Source organism: Rhineura floridana, chromosome 6, assembly GCF_030035675.1.
Source record: "Rhineura floridana isolate rRhiFlo1 chromosome 6, rRhiFlo1.hap2, whole genome shotgun sequence".
Classification (NCBI taxonomy): domain Eukaryota; kingdom Metazoa; phylum Chordata; class Lepidosauria; order Squamata; family Rhineuridae; genus Rhineura; species Rhineura floridana.
Window position 1 is genome coordinate 22,541,534 of NC_084485.1, and position 23,106 is coordinate 22,564,639.

Below are 23,106 nucleotides of genomic sequence, written 5' to 3' on the forward strand. Positions count from 1 at the left end.
TTTCATTGGAATCGAACTCCGGCCGTGAGCAGAGCTTCGGCTGTGTTGCCGCCACTTACCACTCTGCGCCACGGAGGATCATCCAAAAGAGAATCGTAAATAATAGCTTTTGCAATTGCATATTTCTTTTCTCAATCTCTTATCTTTTGGGCATCCCCTTCTGGTCTAGGTTTCTCAATACAGAAAAGAGCTCCTTCTGCTCCCAGAGCAATTTTAATCCTGTTTTTCCATTGTTGAACGTTAACAGCAGTTAGCCGTGGCAGTCTGGAAAGACCTTTATTGTTATGCTGATACATTCTTTCTTACTGGTATGAGAAGAGCTTTGTAAACCCAACAAAAAGCATATTAAAAAGCAATTCCAACACAGACGCAGCCTGGGATAAGGTCTCAAAAGGCTTGTTGAAAGAGGAATAGGCACCAAAAAGATGGTGCCTGTCTAATATTGAAGGGGAGGGAATTCCACAGGGTAGGTATCACCACACTAAAGCTCCGCTTCCTATGTTGTACAGAACGGACCTCCTGATAAGATGGTATCTGCAGGAGGCCCTCACCTGCAGAGCACAGCGATTGATTGGATATATAAGGGATAAGACAGTCTTTCAGGTATCCTGGTCCCAAGCTGTATAGGGCTTTGTACACCAAAACTAGAACCTTGAACTTGGCCCGTTAGCAAATGGGCAGCCAGGGCAATTCTTTCAGCAGCGGGGTGACATGTTGGCAATACCCTGCCCCAGTGACCAGTCTCACTTCCGCATTTTGCACCAGCTGCAGCTTCCGGACCAACCTCAAGGGCAGCCCCACATAAAGCACATTACAGTAATCCAGCCTGGACAACAGTGGTCAGGCTATCCCGGGCCAGAAATGGCCACAGCTGTCTTACCAGCCAAAGCTGGTAAAAGGCACTCCTAGCCACGGAGGTTACCTAGGCCTCTAGTGACAAAGATGGATCCAGGAGCACCCCCAGACTAAGGACCTGCTCTTTCAGAGGGATTACGACCCCATCCAAAGCAGGCAACTGACCAATGATCTGAACTCAGGATCCACCAACCTACAGTGCCTCCACCTTGCTAGGATTCAGACTCAATTTATTGGCCCTCATTCAGCCCACCACTGAGTCCAGGCAGTGGTCAAGAGCTGGCATGGCCTCTCCCAATTCAGATGTTACAGAGAAATAGAGCTGGGTATCATCAGCGTATTGCTGACACCTCGCCCCAAATCTCCTGAATACTGCTCCCAAGGGCTTCATACAGATGTTAAACAGCATGGGGGGCAAGATGGTACCCTGCGGCACCCCACAGCACAACTGCCAGGGGGCTGAAAGACAATCACCCAATGCAATTCGTTGAAAACGACCTTGGAGATAGGATCGGAACCACTGTAAAAGAGTGCCTCGAATACCCATGTCACCAAGTCAGCCCAGAAGGGATACCATAGTCAATGATATCAAAAGCCACTGAGAGATCAAGTAAGAGTAACAGGATCGCATTCCCCCTGTCCTGCTCCCATTAAAGGTCATCCATCAGGGTGACCAAGGCTGATTCAGTCCCATAACCAGGCCTGAACCCAGACTAGGATTGGTCAAGACAATCTGTTTCATCCAAGAATACTTGCAATTGCTGTGCCACAACCCTCTCAATCACCTTCCCTAAGAAGTGGGTATTTGCGACCGGTCGGTAATTGTTGAAGACCAATGGGCCCAGGGTGGGCTTTTTCAGGAGCGGTCGAATCACTGTCTTTTTCAGGGTGGCTGGAACCACTCCCTCCTGTAATGATGCATTGACCACATCCTGGATCCACTCAGTCAAACCCCCTTGGCAAGCTTTAATAAGCCAAGAAGGGCAAGGGTCGAGAGGATATGTTGCTGGCTGCATCATCGCATCATCCCAAGCACCTTGTCTATGTCATCAGGCTACATAAACTGAAATCGTTCCCAAGACTTTGCAGCAGATGTTGCACTGGACACCTCATTGGGAACTATAGTAGATGTGGACGGGGCATCATGACTGCTATGAAGGCAAGGAACTTTACCCTCAAAGTGCCTTGCAAACAATTCACAGTGGGCCTCTGAAGGGTCTAAAACTCCATTTCCTGGAGCTGATGTCAACAGACTCCTGACAATACAGAAAAGCTCCACCAGACGGCTATTTGAGGATGTGATTGAGGCAGAGAAGTGGGCCTTCTTCGCCACCCTCACCGCCACACAGTAGGCATGGTTATGATGTTTTACTCATGCCCAATCAGCCTCACAGCACGTCTTTTGCCACTTGCACTCTAGCCGTTGTCCAGCCTGCTTCATTGCCCTTAGCTCACTGGTGTACCAAGATGCAAAACGGGCTCCACAATGCTGGAGAGGGTGCTCGGGGGCAACCATGTAAACAGTTCAACGCGCCTTGCTGTTCCACAGTGTGACAAGGGCTTCAACAGGGTCACCTGCTCTATCTACTGCCCCCAGGGCATTCAGGAATCCAGTGCATTTCATTAGTCTCCGGGGATGGACCATCTTAATCTGTCCATCACCCCTGCAGGGAAGGATCGAAGCCATGAGTCTGACTGTTTCAATAACATCACGAGCACAAATTATCATGAACGCACAATAAAAAGAATGTCTGAAGGGGTACCTAGATTCGAGGTCCTAGATACTTGGTCAGTGCAACAGCAAAGCAGACTCTTGGGATCAAACTGGGATGAAAATTGCTAAATAAAACACACACAACTTTTTGAGGATAAAAGAATTAGGTCCACTCATGCTTCCAATAATCCTCTTTCTTAACAAGCTTGTTATGCCAGATAAACGTTTCAGCTTGCACCACCTGTGACCTGATTCTGAGTCTTTGGATCATAGCTTAAGATCAGTAGTATAGTGGCAAATTCAGAAGGGCAGGGTCTCTTCATGTTAGTCACAGCCACACCTCCACACTTTTTTTGCTGGGTTAAGAATTAGATCCTTGTTAATGCCTTCTTCCATAACAACAGATATCCCTAGGAGCCAATAAGCATGAAAGGGGAGAGTGTTAGCTGCTAAGGAGAGTCTTCTCAATGAGTGACTCACCTCCTTTTACTCTGGTTGGCTCCAATCAGCAGGAAAGGACAAGGAAGCATGTTAGAAGGCTCTTCTCAGTGGCTAACACACTTCCCTTTCATGCTGATTTTCTCATAAGATGCTGAAGACATAGGGACACTGCTCCCAAAAAAGTAAAGGGTGTAAGACCCTGCGAGACTGGATGACTACATTCCTGCTTAAGATATGAAGAATCTTGAAAGGTTGCAGTGAGTGAAACTGTTTTAAACAGTGAGCTAAGTGTCACACATGATCTGGAAAAATAAGCAATATATCCAGTTAATTCAAATAGGAAGATTAGGGGAAAAGCAAATTCAAATACTATGTCGGGGGGGGGAAATCCCATTACATAAAAAGAAGTTATGCGTAAACACAGTGAAGATCAGGCTGTTAAAGGAATGTCAATCTGAAGCCTAATCAGTAAACTGTTTAAGCATGGAAGTCTCACTGTATTCAATACAGTTTGCTCCCAAGTAAATGTGCATAGGATTGCAGGCTAGAGGGATTCCACATGGTAGTTCCACATGTTTTGAACAGTGTCCATACAATGTTGCCTTCATCAAAATGCCATCCTATATTATACTATACATATATAATATATATAATATTATATAAGTATACTATATAATAAGTGTAATAATAAATAATACTAATGTCCCATTTAGCCTTTATTTAATGTTTCCAAATAAAATCTGATAATTTTTTTAAAAAAACAACCTGGAAATAGTACATCTAGATTCAATGAGGGGAGGGAAATACGAGATTTCATTTTGATGAGGATAACATTGTATGGATGCTGCATGAGCAACACCAATTCCACAATAAGCTGCTATGTAGACTCTTCTTTATTATTTGATTTATACCCCACCTTTCCTCCCAGTAGGAGCCCAGGCAGGGCTGTGTTACATGTTACAACATTTCTGCACGCAAGGCACGTGGTTCTAGCTGCATAAATCCACCTCTAACCCACTATTATTGTGTCAACAGCATGCTGCAGAATTTACACAAAAAAACCCACTACCAGTCTGGAGGGGTCCTTGGAAGCACTTTAACTGACTCATGTGAAATGAATCTAGCTGCACATGCTCGAACCAGAAGATAGTGCTTTTCTCTCTGAGAATCGGGCGGGATTCCACCTCATTGAAGTGAAAAGGGGGCAGCTAAAATCACTGAAAGATTTGGGTAGGAAAAGCTGCTTTTCTAGAGTGTATTCCTGTCCCAGAGATCTCAAAGGCCATGGCTTCATATCATAGAGATATGAAGGTCCGAGGAAAAAGAATATTTTCCCCCTCGTTTCCCCCCATTTTTTCCCGTACTCCCCCAAATAAAATGTGAAAAAGTCCCCCCCTCTAATTTTTCAATCCCTCCCCTCCTTCACATCTCACACCTGCACCATGCATTTAAAGCATTATCATACCTCTCACAGAGCAACAGTTTCCAGAGTTCCCTGGGAAGAGGGACTGGTTGTTAAACCACTCTGGGAATTGCACCTCTGTGAAGGGAATGCGGGTCTCTGAACAACTCTCAGTACTCTTAACAAACTACAGTTCCCAGAATTCTTTGGGGGAGCTATGACTGATATATTGTCATAATACCACTTTAAATGTAAGGTGCTGCTCTGGCTTATACCTAGGAGAGCAACTCTAGCTAATGACATCACATCAAGTGTACCAATTAGCCCGTTTTATATATTTGTGGCACAGCAATTGCTTGAATGGTTTTTAATGCATTGGGGCATCTCCTAAAGCCCAAGTTAGAATCAGGTCATATATAGTATAAGGCAGTTAGATCATCAGGTTTGTCTATACTAAAATTCAAGACAAGATACAACAAGTGCACTTGGGTGGGGAGGGCTGGATAAAGAACTGTTAAGATCATGCTGTGACATAAACTAACAATGATGGTACCTAGCTTATTTCACTATCTTGATTATTTAGAAGACTTATTATCAAACCACAAGCTGGCTCCACTTAAATATTTTTATGACACCTTTCCTTTTTCCGGTTCCACTGGGGAAAAGTGATCTTCAGCTGTATTATTATTACAATTCCAGAGGAATCTTCTTCATTATCAGGCATGTAACTGATGACATAACTAACTCCCTCCCCCTCCACCATAATCTTAAAAATTCACTGCATTCATCCGAAATGTTAAGAGCCAGTTCCCACGTAAAGCAGACAGCCAAAGAAGGTTCAGATTATAGGTTTCTATGCAAAAATAGCTCATCACTACTGTTTGGTTATAGTGTTGCACATGGTAACACCACTACTGGACCGCCACTAGACTGCAGATGGCTGAAGGAACACATGACTGAATGCTCCACCCCCTTTGAAAAAATCTCCCAAAATATAGACATCTAGAAGCTAAGGAAATGGTTTCTAGTTACAGGAAGCCAGATTTTGACTGAACATCAGGAAAAACGTGCTAACTGTTAAGGTATATGACAGTAGAACCAACTACCTAGGGAGATGGTGGGCTCTCCAATGCTGGAAGAATTCAAAGAGGCAGCTGGACAATCAGCTGTCAAGTATGCTTTGAACTAGATTCCTACACTGAGCAGGGGGTTGGACTTGACGGCCTTATAGGCCCCTTCCAACACTATGATTCTATGAAATTGTGCTTTTACCCATGGCTGTTAGGGGAGAGAAATCTCTCATATGTGTCTAATATTTACTAAAAAGCTACCCCCCATTCCCTATTACTGATATGCATTCTAGGGCTCTTGAGGTGTCCTCTATAAGGTATATGTTCAACGGCCACTTGTGGGGTGAACTGGCAGTAAAGTGGTCTCTGTGCACCTGCCCTCCTTGCCTCAGAATAGCAGTCACATAAATGGCTTTAAAGATGAAGGGTTTGGAAATCATGGGAGGGCTCTGTGATGGACCCGAGCCAGGCTGCATACACACCATACATGTAAAGCACATGGCTGACCCCTCACAGAGCTGCAATTCTCAGCACCGTCAACAAACTAGTTCCCAGGATTCTTTGGGGGAACTCATGTGCTTTAAATGCGCAGTGTGTATTCAGCCATAAAATAAACTATGCAGCCCATCCCCAAAATTTCACGGTTGGAGCTGTCACTTCAGCAACAAAGCAGCTCAGACTGGGAGCTTATGTAGGAGTTGCAGGATCCACTCCTCCCTGCCTCTGAACCAGGCCCTAATCCGGACAACTGCTTCCATGCCTCATGCGCAGCTAACTGGGCACCCTGGAGGCCGACCTGAAGCTCCTGCCTGGCTTGAAGTCTCCTCTGGCCCCAAGGGAGATGAGAGAAGTGCTAACAGAGGGCCAGAAAGCGCTGGTATGGGAGCCTCTAGCCCTGGGGCAGGGATGGCAGGATCCTATGGCTCTTTAGGGTCACTGGTAGTGTGGAGATCTGCTGGAGGGAGTGGGGTCTTGCCTCCCATGCTCCGGGACCTCAGGTTCGAGGTTTGCTCAGGAATGAATCCTGACAATGGGGGATTTAAAGGAGTTGGTGGGTGCAATTATATCTTCTGTTAAAAATAAAGGTCAACCTGTTCTATTCAGGCCAAATTCTCATTGTGTGTGTGTGTGGGGGGGCACTCCCCACTTCCATCATTATCACAGCCATCGCTTTTGCAGCCCTCCACATGTTAGGGGCTGAACATCTGCAGCTGGGAGCAGTCTCAGTTATCACTATCAGATTGATATTGGCTGGGCAAATATCATATAGTACAACTATTTCTGGACTGCAGGGAGGATGTTTCACTGCTGTAGGTAAACAAAACAAAACTGAACCATTAGAATCATATGATCGTAGAGCTGAAAGGAGCCTACGAGGCCATCGAGTCCAACCCCCTGCTCAATGCAGGAATCTAAATTAAAGCATACCCAACAAGTGGCTGTCCAGCTGCCTCTTTGAATGACCTCCATGTTGGAGGACTCATCACCTCCCTCAGTAATTATTTTCATTGTTGTACCACTCGTAGGAAGTTTTTCCTGATGTAAAGTCAAAATCTGCCTTTTTGTAACTAGAAACCATCTCCTTGGCTTCTAGATTTCTATATTTTGGCGTCTGCAGTCTAGAGGCAGTCCAGTAGTCATGTTACCATGTGCAACACTACAACCAAACAGTAGTGATGAGCTGTTTTTGCATAGAAATTACCTATAATCTGAACCTTCTTTGGCTGTCTGCTTTGTCTGGGAACTGGCTCATACCATTTTGGATTAATGTAGCAAATTTTTAAGATTAGGCTGGCGGGGGGGGAGTTAGTTATTTCATCAGTTACATGCCTGATAATAATCACATATACATTTGATATCTCAGGGTAAAAAATTGTTTCTGATGTACACATACATATATACTTCCAGTTTATATTAATTCAAATAAACTCTGAGCTAGATGATTATCCTAAATCTCCCCATCCCCAGCACAAACAACTGGTACAAGCCACATCCGCATGATACATTTAAAACACTATTATACAGTACCATTTCAAACCATCATGGCTTCCCCCAAAGAATCCTGGAAACTGTAGTATATAAAGGGCACTGAGCATTGTAGGAAACCCCTATTCCCTTCACAGAGCTACAATTCTCAGAGTAATTTAACAATGAAACCCTCTTCCCAGGAAACTCTGTAAATTGAACAGAGATCTCCTAGCAACTCTTTGCACCCTTAACAAACTAAGTTCCCAGGATTCTTTTGAGGAAGCCGTGACTATTAAAGTGGTATCATAGTGCTTTAAATGTATGATGATGTAGTCTCTTACTCCACGGGCTTCCTCCCTGCAGCTGCTTCTTAAGCAAAAAGAACAAGAAAGGACAGGGAAAATGAGAATGAACCCAGGAAGGAAGAGAAGGAAAATGAGAAAGAAAACGAGGAAAGAGGAAAAGTGGGGGTGCCTTGAAAGGAATTGGGGAGTAAGGAAAGGTTCCAATATGTTATTAGCGTGTTGTTACGGGTTGGCCCAGGTGTCCTTTGCCACCCCCCTTTAAACGTAAAAAATTAAAAGAAAACTACTTTTTGCTCTCAAGGCTGCTGAGCACGATGCAAAGCGCAAATGCCCAGGCCGCCACCTCCTTAATTTGCTCGGAGACCCAAACCTATATCCACGCATACGGATTTTGCATTTGCACGATCTGTGCAAATTTGTGTCGTGGCTCTGCACCCAGTCTTATAAGTACCTAGCAAAGCCCCTATCCAGTAGTATGAGGTCATGAAGATTGAAAGGAATAAGTATTGAGCCGCCTTTTTCGTCAAGAACAGAAAGGTGTCAGAAAAGAACGCACCTTTAAAATGCATCGCTCCCTACTAAACTCAGTATGTCTAACCGCCCCAAAGTATCGTTTCCACAGCATAACCTCCCTCCCCCCGCTCAAAGTGTGCCTAGCAACTACACTTTAGCACTTGCGGCACCAGAAAAAAATGGGGGGTGGGGAGGGACACAAGGGGCAAAGTATATATCTAAGTGGGCAAAATATACCAGGTGGTGGTGAGCTTCTTATTTGGGGCGATTGCCCCCCGCCGCCGCCCGTGCCTTAGAATGCATGTCGTCAGTTGAACCCCGCTTTCCCAAGATCTTTGGCCAGGCGTTGCTGCCCGACCCGCAACCACCTGGTTGCATGAACTGAAGCCGTTGGGGGGGGGGCTCGTCTAAGGCGGCCCACGTGAAATCCTACCTGGGGGAGTAAGCCCCGCCGAACAACAGCCGGGACTTACTGAAACGCCCTGAAACGGGCTGCATGCCTATGCAAAACAAGTGTATCGCTCTCCCTTTTGCCAAGGTGGCAGGCCGTCTACCCGCGATCCTAACGAGGTGCATGGAAAATCTGGGGACCTCCTTTTCCGTGTGTGTGTGGGAACGGTCGGCGGAGATAAGAGATTGCTGGACCCTTTGGCTCCCTCCTCCTCTTCCCCGGGGAGAATCAAGCGACGGATCAACCTGGCTGGTTGAGAGAGGCTTCCTTTTGCTGTCGATTTTCGTCGGGCCACTTCTGACTTCGGCGAGGGAGTGAGAGAGGCGCTGAGCTCCGCCCCCTGACTGCGCGAACTCCCGCTGCTGCCTGCTTTGCAAAGCAGCCGCTCAAAAGCCTTTGGTTGGTTGCGAGACGCGCACAGAGGTGAGCGGGAGAGCGAGCGAGCCGGCCGGCCGGCACATCCCCGAGGGCAGCGGCGAGGCAGGGGGTCGCTCGGTCTCCTCCTCTCGTCTTCCTCGCCCCGCGTATGGCTCTGGCGAACTAAGCGGGCTCGCGCCTCCCTGCCTGCCTCCTTGGACGGATCGCCTCGGCTACCATGCGCGCCTCGAGGTGGGCTCGCCAGGACAGCTCCCCAGCCAAGTGATCCCTCCGCGGGGGCGCTCCGCTGCCCCCTCCTTTTTAATGGTGAGCTCTTTCGCCCGGCCGCCGCTCTCGCCCTCGCCGCCGCCGCCCAGCCCGCTGGCTCCCTGGATCTGCCCCCCGTGACGGAGATGCGCGCGGCGGGGTGGTTCAAGCGGCTGGCGGCTGCCGCCCGGCTGCTCCTCTGGCTCCTCTTCGTCTTCTGGGCTCTGGAGCTCCGGTGCGCCCTGGCGGATTTCACCGTGGAGAACGAGGTGCACTCCAGCTTCATCCACAGGAGGCTCCGGAGCCAGGAGCGCCGGGAGATGCAGCGAGAGATCCTCTCCATCCTGGGCTTGCCCCACCGGCCGAGGCCCCATCTGCACGGCAAGCACAACTCGGCGCCCATGTTCATGCTGGACCTCTACAATGCCATGTCTGTGGAGGAGGAGGGCGCCGGCGGGAGCGACGGCGGCGAGGGCTACTCCTACCCTTACAAGCCCATCTTCAGCACCCAAGGGCCACCCCTGGCCAGCCTTCAGGACAGCAGCTTCCTCACCGAGGCGGATATGGTCATGAGCTTTGTGAACATGGGTGAGTCTCTTCTCTGAAGAGGAAGGGAGGGAAAGGAAAAAAGAAAGAAAGAAGGTGCTTGGTAAACACTTGGTAAACACTCAGGGCACTCCCTCCTGGCCTAAGGGAAGCCAGGAGGAACCTGATGGATGATGAAGCCAGGTGGCTAGCACCAGCCATGCAAGGTCACAGCAGCCCAGACCGGGCACTAGACCCTGGTATTCATGGGCAGTTGTCAGGGCACCTGTGCCCTCATAGGCCCCCTGGTGCTGACACCTGCCCTGGGCTCCTGGCTGTGGGTTTATCTGGCAGCAGCAGACAGCCACTTCTTCCAGTGTCCCCAGTAGAGAGGCACCTTGGGACATGGTGGGGAATTACAGTGGCCCAAAGCGGTGGGCCCCATGAGAGGACACTTTGCTGCTGGACCCTTCATACATGGAGTTTTAAAGCCCTTTTTAAAAAACGCTGTGCTTGAACTGACGTAAAATTATTTATGACCACCTCTTCAGGGTCTGCCCTGGCATTAGATGCTGCCGCTTCACTCAGAAATAGCAAGCTGTGCTTTAAAAACATCAGTCCACCTTTGGAGCCCTTGGTGATAAACCCTCTGGTTGTGGGTGTGAGACCCCTGTCAAAGGAAGGGTTTAATGCCGCATTTCTCCATTCTTCCCCTCCGTCCCGCCATCACATTCTAAACTTGTTTTAACTTCTGGGATTCCCCCATCCCCAGTCATATCCACTGCAGTGTGTTGCTAGATCAGCCTTTCCCAACCAGTGTGCCTCTAGATGTTGTTGGACCACAATTCCCATCTTTCCTGACCATTGGCAATGCTGGCTGAGGCTGATGGGAGTTGTGGTCCAACAACATCTGAAGGCACACTGGTTGGGAAAGCCTGTGCTAGATCCTTGGCATTCAAGCCATTCTTGATGTGCTGTTACGGACAAAGATTTATTTATTTATTTATTATTTATTTCATTTTTAAACCGCCCATAGCGAATAGCTCTCTGGGCGGTGAACAAAACAAGATTAAAATACAATATTACAATAAAATTACAATAAAATCAGCAACAAGTTAAATGAAAAAAAAATTAAATGAAACACATTGAACATTAAAATGCCTGGGAGTATAGCCAGGTCTTAACCTGGCGCCTAAAAGAAAGTACCGAAGGCGCCAGGCGTATCTCCACAGGTAGGCTGTTCCACAGTTCGGGGGCCACCACAGAAAAGGCCCTAGATCTAATAACAATCCTCCGGGCAACCTGATGAGTTGGTACCCGGAGGAGGGCCTTGGATATTGAACGAAGTGAACGGGTAGGTTCATAGCGGGAGAGGCGTTCCACAAGGTATTGTGGTCCCACACTGTGTAAGGCTTTATAGGTCAAAACCAGCACCTTGAATCTGGCTCGGAAACAAATAGGCAGCCAGTGCAGGCGGGCCAGGACAGGTGTTATATGCGCAGACCAGCGGGTCCTCGTTAACAACCTGGCTGCCGCATTTTGCACTAGCTGAAGTTTCCGAACGGTCTTCAAGGGCAGCCCTACGTAGAGCGCATTACAGTAGTCCAGTCTAGAGGTTACCAGAGCGTGAACAACTGAGGCGAGATCGTCACTGTCCAGATAGGGGCGTAGTTGGGCTACTAAGCGAAGATGGTAAAACGCATTCCGTGCCACCGAGGCCACTTGAGCCTCAAGCGACAAGGAAGGGTCAAAAAGGACCCCCAAGCTACGAACCTGTTCCTTCAAGGGGAGTGTAACCCCATCTAGAACAGGATGAACATCCACCATCTGGGCAGGTAAAGAGCTCACCAACAGTGTCTCAGTCTTGTCTGGATTAAGTTTCAGTTTATTAGCTCTCATCCAGTCCATTATCGCGGTCAGGCAACGGTTCAGCACATCAACAGCCTCACCTGAAGAAGGTGAAAAGGAGAAGTAGAGTTGCATGTCATCAGCGTACTGATGGCAACGCACTCCAAAACTCCTGATGACCGCACCCAGAGGCTGCATGTAGATGTTAAAGAGCATGGGGGACAAGACCGACCCCTGAGGGACTCCACAATGGAGAGTCCAGGGTGTCGAGCAATGTTTCCCAAGCATTACCTTCTGGCGACGATCCGCTAAGTAGGAGCAGAGCCACTGCCAAGCAGTGCCCCCAACTCCCAACTCCGTGAGCCTCCCCAGAAGGATACCATGGTCGATGGTATCAAACGCCGCTGAGAGATCAAGGAGAATCAACAGGGTCACACTCCCCCTGTCCCTCTCCCGACAAAGGTCATCATACAGGGCGACCAAGGCTGTTTCAGTGCCAAAACCAGGCCTAAAACCGGATTGAAACGGATCCAGATAATCGGTTTCATCCAAGAGCGCCTGGAGCTGGCCGGCGACCACCCGCTCCAGGACCTTGCCCAAAAAAGGGACATTCGCCACCGGTCTATAGTTGTTCAAAATATCTGGGTCCAAAGAAGGTTTCTTTAGAAGAGGTCTCACTACTGCCTCCTTGAGACTACCAGGGACTACTCCCTCTCTCAAGGAGGCGTTTATCACCTCTTTGGCCCAGCCGGTGGTTACAGCCCTGCTGGCCTTCACCAGCCAAGATGGGCAAGGATCAAGGGCAGACGTGGTCGCCCGCACCATTCCAAGCACCTTGTCCACTTCCTCGAGCTGCACCAACTGAAACTCATCCAACAATGAAGGACAAGACCGCGCTCTGGACACTTCAATGGAGTCATCTGTCATAACATCAGAGTCTAAGTCCCGACGGATGCAAGCAATCTTATCCTGGAAGTGCTCCGCAAATTCGTTGCAGCGAGCTTCCGATGTTTCCTTAGTATCAGGAGGGCCAGAATGTAAAAGCCCTCGTACCACCCTAAAAAGCTCCGCTGGGCGGCAAAGAGATGATCTAATGGTGGCAGCAAAATATGACTTTTTTGCCGCCCTAACCGCTTTTACATACAACTTAGTGGAAGCACTCACCAAAGAATGACTACATCCGTCAGGAGTTCGCCTCCACCTGCACTCTAGCCTCCTTCTCTCTTGCTTCATCACTCTCAGCTCCGGGGTGTACCACGGTGCTGTTTGAGTTCTGCACCGAAGGGGGCGCGTGGGAGCGATCATGTCAATGGCCCGGGTCATCTCCGCATTCCACAGATCGACCATGGCCTCGACAGGAGCGCCAGTGCTATCAGCCGGAAAAACTCCCAGAGCGCTCTGGAAAGCAACAGGATCCATAAGCCTCCGGGAGCGGACCAACTTAATAGGTCCCCCACCTCTGCAGAGGGAAAGGGTTGCCGTGAGTCTAAAGCTCAGCAAGCGGTGATCTGTCCATGACAATGGAGTAGATGAAAAATACCCCACCCTCAGATCACCATCTCCATGACCAGTGGCGAAGATCAAATCAAGAGTATGTCCTGATACATGCGTCGGGCCAGTAGCAACTTGAGACAGCCCCATGGTTGTCATGGAGGCCATGAAGTCCTGAGCTGCCCCGAACAAGACAGCCTCGGCATGAATGCTGACATCCCCCAGTACCACAAGTCTGGGGGATCTCAACAATACCTCCGAGACTATCTCCGTCAGCTCAGCTAGGGAAGCCATTGGGCAGCAAGGTGGGCGGTACACCAATAGTATTCCCAATCTGTCTCCTTGGCCCAGCACAAGATGAAGACACTCCAAACCAGTCGCTGTCTGGACAGGGTGCTTAGTGAGAGAGAAAGAACTCCGATAGACCACAGCAACCCCGCCTCCCCGGCCCTCAGATCTACCACAGTGCTGCACCGAATACCCAGGTGGGCAAAGCTGGGAAAGAGCAACTCCTCCCTGCTCACCCACCCAGGTTTCGGTAATACACACAAGGTTGGCACCCTTCTCCACAATCAAATCGTGGATAAGGGGGTTTTTATTAACGACCGACCTAGCATTTAAAAGCAGCACCTGGAGATCCGAGAGCTGGCTGACAGTACAACCAACAGTCCTGTGGATAGGAGGAGAACCGGAACAAGACACAGACACAACTTGTCTGGGACGAGTTCCCCTTACCTGGCACGTTCTCCTCCCAACGCCATACCTCCCATTACCCGTCACAACGTTAATTGGGGCCCCCGAAAATCTCCCTGCGAGGCCCAAGGCACGTTCTCCCAGGCACATCTTAAAATAAATCTAATACAGCAAAACACTTAAACAACATAAACACAAACATACATTCACTCAATCTCATTCACACAACAACAGACAGACAAACAAACAAACAAATTAAAATACAGCCAAACTTATTGCAAGTTATAAAACGGAGGGGAGGCGTTCCTGATCCCAAAAATAACGCTAAAAGGTGATTAAAAGGTGTTAAAAGAAACATATGGTGGCGGAGCTCCAGCCGTAGCGAGCTCTTACGCCGCCATCTTCATTATGCCCAGCAGCAGATCTTCCCAGTACAAGCAGTTCAATGAGAAGCGCAGCAATGATGACAATCAAAAGAAGACAGGAGCAAACAGCAATAATAGCTCTCACTCCCTGGGCAGCTGGAACAAATGCTGTATGTAAGAACCAAAGTAGCAGCCACAGCTGCTCTCTTTCTCTAAGCAACAACAATGTTCCTCTTCCTGTAGGCAAAAAGGTCTCCACACATCTGTGGATTGGGACCCTTGCCCAATACTGGCCTTTGGGAAAGGGACTAGAGCAAGACATTTCTGACCCCTCCTAAATCTACACACAGGTAACCACCATCAGAACAAAGCAAAGAATCTTCCCTCATTGTTTTGGGCTGATGGTTACCCTCACAAATCCAATGTGAATCAGTGAGGATCCTCTGTTAGGGGGCATTCAGACCACCCTTGTGTCTTGAATGCTGAGAGAAGACTGGAACCACCTGCCTGTCCTTCCTCTGAAGTTTTCATTCTCCCTTCTGGGTGATCCGTACTCCCCAAAGGTGAGGGCTGCCCCACTGTGTGAGAACCATACATTTAACACATAACCAGACATTGCTGAGTGGTTTTCAGATATGTACCTTTCCTTATGGGCAAGTGTTTCTTGGATAGCCACCTGAAATGCTTTTCAAGGGCCAAACAACTTGGTCATCAGCTATCCTAAATACTGCCTAGAACCCTGCAAAGTGACCATCACTGGGTTCACTTTACGACTGCAATCCCCTGCTCGCTAACTTGTTTCAAGGCATGACTGGAATGAATGATAAGCAGTGGCACGTTCAAAAGCCAGATTAATTAGTTATTAACAGTTAGGGTCCATTGGGCTCCATACTTGCAATGGATAACATGGGCTGCAATCCTCAATCGAAAGCTTCACCAATGAGTATGCTCATACGTGTATGAATGGTTAGAGCCTGGAGGTAACAAAATCTTGATTACCAGCCCTAATTACCCTTTCATGCACATATTTTGGTACCTAGTTCCACAGTGGAAGTGGGGAATGGTAGTTTGCTTTGAGCGCTATACAAAGCATGTAAAAATAACATACCAATCTGTGTCATAGAGGGTGTGATGGTACAATGGGATCCTATAATCTAAAATAAAGACCCTTGTGATTAAGTTAGGATTATGAGATTATTCCCATAGACATGCACTGAAAGAGTGAGGGTTTTTTTTGCTGTGAATGAAAGTCTAGTTAAAGTGTGTTGATGGATAACAACTCTGCACCAAGAAGTCTTGAGAACTTGCTATAAAGAGAAGGTTCTCAGTTTTTTCTATGCAGTTGTGATGATTGATCACGAGGTGCTGTTTCCCACAAATTAGTTAATTTCAATTAGTGTCATCTTTTAAAGGCACTCAAGAGCTGGTTCAGAGCTTTTGCTGTGGTGACTTAGAACTAGTTGCTTCCTATCCTGATCCGTTTTGTTGCCTTTGCTGCCTCCTGAACAAAAAAATGCCCAGATGTCCATCTCTAGGGCTTCCCTTTAGTAGCTGTCTCCTGCATTTTGCTGTGAAACTAATTCAAAGTTGGGAATCTGAACTGCAACAGGGCACAGACTGTGGCATGTAACAAATGGAGCAGCTTAGACATCCTTTGAATCATTGTGATGTTGCTGCAGCTGCTACAGATGGAGAGGTCCCAGTGGAAAAGGCGATACAGAGGCAGTATTTAAGCTGCCGTAAATAGACGAATTTCTTTCTTTCTTTCTTTCTTTCTTTCTTTCTTTCTTTCTTTTCTATCCCAGAAGGAACCCAGAGTGGCAAACAAAAACACCAAAAGAACTCTAAAACATCTTAAAAACAAAAGACTTTAAAACAGGACACCTTTAAAAGCATATTTAAAAAAGCATTTAAAAAAAGCTTTAAAAACATCTTAAAAAGTAAAGGAGGATGTCTAAATGGCCTATATCTTCTCCCCAATGCATGTGGGGTTTTTTGTACTCTGTATTAATTAATCCGAAGTAACAAACACGCAACTTTCTGAATTCAGCTTTCATAGGATTGCTCATGGGATTGCTTTTCTTCTTCAGGCTACAGGCCGCAAACCCTTTACGCCAGAGGCATCCTATTCAGGTCTGTGGAAGAGCTCTGCATTAAGTGGATTGTGGCCTTAATGGTTCCCAGAAAGATTTCCTAGTAAATCCTCATTTGCTGTTCTTTCTGGTGAGCTGAGTCTGGGTTGCCAGCCTGCACTCTTTTTGGTGAGCACATGTTGGATGGGTTTATGCAGATTACATGAAAGTTGTCACTTTTCGGCTTCCAGCTGGCTGAGCTTTTTTAATGGGGCATAGTTGTCCAATGGGGAGTTCTCTTTGTTTGCTATGGGTCTGGATAAACTGACTGGATTTTGAGTAGAGCACTCTCAGGGGCAAGTGTTCTATTTAAAATATATAATTATAGGTACTAGTTTTTCTGTATCTGTTTTTAGCCTGTGTCACATGTGCCCGTGAAACCACCACATGTACAGATTAGATGTCTGTGAATCTAGACCCAATCCGAAGTTCAGAACAGAGAGAGTTTTAAAGCCTCCCCCCCCCGCACACAATTTGTTCTAAACAAGCAGAGACTACTCAGGAGTTTGAAGGGACACACCCTTTGAATATGAAATGATAGCCTGACTAATATTGTCATATAAATGGTCTTTGCCTAGAACTTCATGATTGTTCAAATGGCCAACTAAGAATGCTGATGATCAAATGATGGTTTGGAAGAGTCTTGTGAATAGTCAACAAGGTGTGGCTGTTAGGATGTAAAGGGCTAAAGAGGTGTTACTTCTGAGTGAGACCACAGGCGGGGTTGTGTGTCGAAGAATGCCATCCAGGCCTCTCTGCCCTTGGGACATGTTCATCACTTGATGGCTACAACAGCATCAGGCAATGACTTGCATGTGTGATTAAGTCATGAGGTTAAACACCAGAAATAGAACTTTTATATCCCATTCAGTGCATTGCTTTTCCATGGAGACTGGAGACGCTCAGCTGCATCAAATGGTGAGTAATCAAGAGATGCACATGAATGAATGAACCAGCTCTCATTTTCATTGTTTACTGCTGGGGTGGAGAACCTTTTGCTGCCCGAGGGGCACATTCCAGCATGGGCAACTTTCCAGGGGCCACATGCCAGTGGTGGGTGCGTCTAGAGGCAAAAGGGGGCATAACAATAGATGTGACTCTTAACCTTTGTGCAGTAGGCTACATTCCAGCATGCAAAAGTCAGAGGTTTCTGCACCCACACCTGTCTCCACAATCCTCCTTCTAGGCAAGCGAAGACATTGTCACAGTCAAAGGGTACATTCCAGCCAAGGGAGATTACTTGAGGAAGGTGCAGAGCAGAGGTGGTGAGGGTATGGTCTGGGGAGAGTCCCAAGGGTCACATAGGGAGGCTGCATTCGTCTCCCGGGCGTGAGGTTCCCCACTCCTGGTTCATGGTAATACTAGGAACAGAACATAAGAAGAGCCTGCTGGATCAGGCCAGGGACCCATCTAGTACAGCATCCTGTTCTCACAGTGGCCAACCAGATGCTTGTGGGAAGCCCGAAAGTACAAGAGCACTCTCTAAACATGCGGTTTCCAGCAACTAGTATTCGAAAGCATACTGTCTCTGACCATGCAGGCAGAGCATAGCTATCATGGCTCATAGCCATTAATAGCCTTATCTTCCATGTATTTGTCTAATCCTCTTTCTAAGCCATCCAAGTTGGTGGCCATCACTGCCTCTTGTGGGAGCGAATTCCATAGTTTAACTATGCTCTGTGAGAAGAAGTGCGATACCAATCCTTGGAGGGGCTCCATTTTCTAAATCCCTTCAACAGTAGAAGTTGCAATGATTAGATAAATGCAGGTGTAATTCCAGAGAAACAGCATGCATTCTTGGTTTCCTAAAACGCTAGCTGACTTTCCATAAATGTCTAAGAATTCTCATCCATTATCTCTGTGTCAGCAAAAACTATGGGAAGCCTACATTACAGTTTGAAATTTTGAAATCAACTATTTTTTTAGAGAGAGTTTAAGCAACATTGCAAGAATTCTAGCCCAAAGAAGAGCATAAAATGTTAGTTGAAATGTGTGTGTGTTATCTGCCTTCAAGTGGATTACGACTTATGGCGACCCTATGAATCAGTGACCTCCAAGAGCATCTGTCATGAACCACCCTGTTCAGAACTTGTAAGTTCAAGTCTTTGGCTTCCTTTATCTCTTGTTTGGTCTTCCTCTTTTTCTATTTTCTTTTTGTAGTTAGTTGAAATGCTGGATAGAAATTCCTTCTGTGCCAGCTCCTGTTTAGCAAGAGATCACAGCTTTCATAAAACAGACATGTTTCAAAACTATGTTAAGATAATTATATCATATATCATACTGGGTTATGGAACAATGTTAAGATAATTATCATATCATATATCATACTGGGTTCCACCCTAACCCCTTCATAGTCAGCATGCATATAGATAGAGGTGATCCTGTGGACATAGTGTACTTGCACTTTCCTTTGACAAGGTACAGTACCTCACCAAAGACTCTTGAGTAAGCATAGCAATCATGTAATAAGACGAGAGGTTCTCAAATGGATTGGGAATTGGTTAAGTAGCAGGAAGCAGAGGGTAGGAATAAATGGACATTTCTCCCAATGGAGGGCTGTAGAAAGTGGAGTCCGCCAGGTATTGGTATTGGGACCTGTGCTTTTTAACTTGTTCATAAACGACCTAAAACTTGGGGTGAGTAGTGAGGTGGCCCAGTTTGTAGATGATACTAAATTGTTCAGGGTTGTTAAAACAACAAGGGATTGCGAAGAGCTCCAAAAGGACCTGTCTTAATTGAATGAATGGGCAGAAAAATGGCAAATGCAATTCAATATAAACAAGTGTAAAATCATGCATATTGGAGCAAAAAATCTTAATTTCACATATACGCTCATGGGGTCTGAACTGGCGGTGACTGACCTTGGGATCGCAGTGGATAGCTCGATGAAGGTGTCAACTCAGTGTATGGCAGCTGTGAAAAATGCAAATCCCATGCTAGGGATAATTAGGAAAGGTACTGAGAATAAAACTGCTGATATCATAATGCTGTTTTGTATGGTGCAGCCACATTTGGAATACTGTGTACAGTTCTTGGAACCACACCTCAAAAATGATATTGTAGAGCTGGAAAAGGTTCAGAAAAGGGCAGCCAAAATTATCTAAGGGAATGGAGCAACTCCCCTGTAAGGAAAGGCTGCAGCATTTGGGGCTTTTTGGTTTGGAGAAAAGTCGAGTCAGAGGTGACATATGTGTATAAAATTATGCATAGCATGGAAAAAGTGGATAGAGAATTGGTTTTCTCCCTCTCTCATAACACTAGAACTCGTGGACATCCAATGAGCTGAATGTTGGACGATTCTAGACAGACAAAGTACTTCTTCACACAGCGCACAGTTTAACTGGAATTCACCCTGACAAGAGACAGTGATGGCCACCAACTTGGATGGCTTTAAAAAAGGATTAGACATGGAGGATAACACTAACAATGGCTACTAGCCATGATGGCTATGCTCTGCCACCATAGTCAGAGGTGGTATGCTTCTGAATACCAGTTGCTGAAAACTGCACTCAGGTCTGCTTGCGGGCTTCCCATGGGCATCTGGTTGGCCATTGTGAGAACAGGATGCTGGATTAGATTGGCCATTGGCCTGATCCAGCAGGCTCTTCTTATGTTCTTATAGGGTCAGCATATACAATTAACTGGTAACTTTCTTCTTGAACTATTTCAGATTAGATGAAGGTGGGTACGCATTTGACACTACCTTTGGGTAGAAAAAGTTCCTTGCACATAGAAATATAGCACATCAGGGGGAAGGGTAGGCTCTTCTTCACCTCCCAATGTGCTGGTTTTCACGATGTAGGCAGATTGTTTTATGGGACAGCACTCTGGTTCAGTTCAGGAAAAGCTTTTCTATTTTAATTTCCTGGTTGTAGATGCCATCCTAATGTTGTACTGTGCTGGGGGAGGGAAGATGCTCCTCAAGAAATCATGGTGCTGTGATAGTTCTATTGTATTTGCCTGCTGTTAGCATGGGCTGTCATTAGTAAGATGATAGGCAAGATCCAGCCGTTTTAACATAGACAGGGAGAACTATTAACAACAAGGCACTTCTGAGAGTTTTGTCTGTATGGTTTTGTTCCCCTGTCAACAGTGCATGCCAGGACGAGTTTAAGAAAGGACATAGATCCATAATAGCTTTCTTCATCCTTGTGCACACCTTTCATCCTATTATAGTCTCAGTTCTTTCATCTCCATGGGACAAAGACCAGCTTGTTTATAGGCTTCTTAATGAATTAGACTAGTTGCTAGCTAGCCTGTATAGCCAAGCACAGCACCTGCTTTCAGACATACAGATTTCCATTGACAGTGGAAATTAGAAGATCTATTGTGGGATGGATTTCTCCCCTTTAAACTGGAGGTTTTCAATAGCAGTCTTTTAAAATTGCAGCCTGTATTAAACTGTGTGCCTTGGTTTTGTAAGAGATACTCTTGTGGGCATTGTGTTTCCCAGGTGGGGTTTTGTTACATACGTCAAACAAGTGTAGCAATGAAGTGCCATAATGCCATAATGTGTATTGCAGTAGGGAAGTATCATAGCACCACAGTGGGTATTTTTCAGTTACATTTTTTTAAAGCAAGTCAACAAAGTACAGAAAAATCATAAATAATACCATCAACAATCGCAATATGTTGATACACATGAATTGACCTCAAAGCAGTTTCCTACCTACCCCTTTGTGTATCTGGTCATTGGAGGGAGAGAATAAGTTTTTGAGGGAAGTGCTACGTGGGTGAGCTTTGCAAGGATGAGGGAAGATCTCAAAGATTTTGCATTTGGAACAAATGATCCGATCCGTTACGAAAAGGCACAGAATGGCTTTGTAAGTTGCAAGGAAGCACCACAAGACAAAGGACAAGCAAACAACACTTATTCTTTTCTTTTTGTGCTTGTGCAGTAAATGGGTGAGGGGGATGTGTATCCTCCAGATGCTTAGATAGCCACAGAGGCGATGCACGGTTTGCCTTGGAATTGCAAAAAGAAGAAGCGCATAATTATGCACTTCCTTGCAACATGCAAAGCTGCTTGAAGAACATATGCACACTCCAAACCTTTTCTAAAAAAACAACAAAAAATGACCAGATTAATTTTCAAGTCTTCCCCCAGACAATCTGGGAACTTAACTTGATAAACGTATTGAAACCTCACAGTTAAAGAGATCCTATCCTTTAACTGACTGTCAGTTCCCAGCATCTGCACCTCATTGTTTAGTGTGCACCGTTCTCTGAGCTGCCATCATAAAGGTAAAGAAAACCGTAAATACCAGTGTGCATATATTTTTGCTGTTGCCCAAGATAGCAGTAATGGATGCAAGTCTCTAGCACTAGGGTGCTAGAAAAACTGTGCAAATAGGGTTTGTAGGGTATGCTGCCAGCTTGCCCGCCCTGCCCTGTTCTGCCAGGGACAATTGAGTGCCTCTTTGGGAGAAGCTGTGACTGTCTAAAGTGGAATAAAGGCCTGGTGTGGATGTGGCCAGGCACAGCTTTGGTTTAAATTTGGGTGGGAGGCTACATGTGCCTTCTGTAGAATGGAAAGGTGGGGAAAACCCTGAAAAAGAATGATACTGTTCACAATGTTTCCCTCTGCCTAGTGCCCGCCCACCTAATCTCCTCCCTTCCCCTTCCTGCCCTTCTCCCTTCCCTGCTCCTCCCCTAGGTCAGTTTCACCTATCCTAAGCATGATTGCATGGGAGTAAATCCCATTGAACTCAATAAGCATGCAAATGATCAAACCTGCCCTCCCCTCCTCCTCCTCCCTCCCATCACCTCCCTTTTGCCCTTCCCCTTCTCCTTCCAATCCCCTTCTTCTCCCCTCCTTCTGTTCCCCTCTCCTCCCTTCCTCCTTCCCTCTACTCTCCCCCCCCCATGGTCAGTTTTACCTATCCTAGCCATGATTGCAGGGGAGTAAATCCCACTGAATTCAATAAGCATGCAAATGATCAATCCATCCTCAGGAAACTTGCACAGGATCCCATTTCTTACCTCCCGGATTAAAAAGCAGAGAAATTCACTAATAGGCAAAAAACTTTGCAGTTTAAGAACGTACCTATAGCCAACAGATATTTCTATCAAACTTTAAAAAGTAGGGAAATTGGGCAGCTATAATGAATGCACCAGGGGAGCAGAAGACCTGACCTCCTCTCTGAGATATTGTACTGCCCTACAAATTGCTCAAAATGCAAACACAATTTGGGTTAGTCTTTCACAGTCCAATCCACTTCCTCCCCCAGGTCAGCTTGGACAAATTTGATAAGGTGCCCCTGAGCATATGGTGAGTAGTGGCAACACCTGCAATCAGCCCAAATAACAGAAACAAGACATGCTGTGCTGATCTTGTTTTAGCAGGGAGGAAGCAATAATATTAAAATGATATAGTTCAGATAGTCACTTTAAATGTTTGTTTTACTTTGCAATTTTAGTGACGTTTCCTATAGTAAATAATTTTCTTTTGCTTCTGTTTCTGTGAATATGTGAAGTACAGCAACACTTTGCAACACTAAGAAAAGCTCCACAAACAATTGTGGAATAATGGCACTAACTGTTATGCAGAATAATTGCCAATGGACATGAAGAGTGTCTCAGTTTGCACAAGATAAAACAGTGGGAGGTGAAATGAATTTGCTAGGCACTTCCAGGATAAAATCTTTAGCATCCACCAGGCCTTAGACTCCAGTGTTATAGCAGGTGAATCAAGCGAGGTATCCAGAGC

General features: G+C 46.4%; 1 protein-coding gene across 1 annotated transcript in view; it reads left to right on the forward strand.

The window, feature by feature from the left end:
• The first annotated feature begins 9,136 nt into the window (after positions 1–9,136).
• Positions 9,137–23,106, forward strand: part of BMP7 (bone morphogenetic protein 7) — a 109,874-nt gene continuing 95,904 nt past the window's right edge. The window contains exon 1 of the mRNA XM_061631190.1: positions 9,137–9,931. Coding sequence (XP_061487174.1) covers positions 9,490–9,931 — 442 coding nt within the window. The 5' untranslated portion in view covers positions 9,137–9,489. The remainder of the gene's footprint in view (positions 9,932–23,106) is intronic.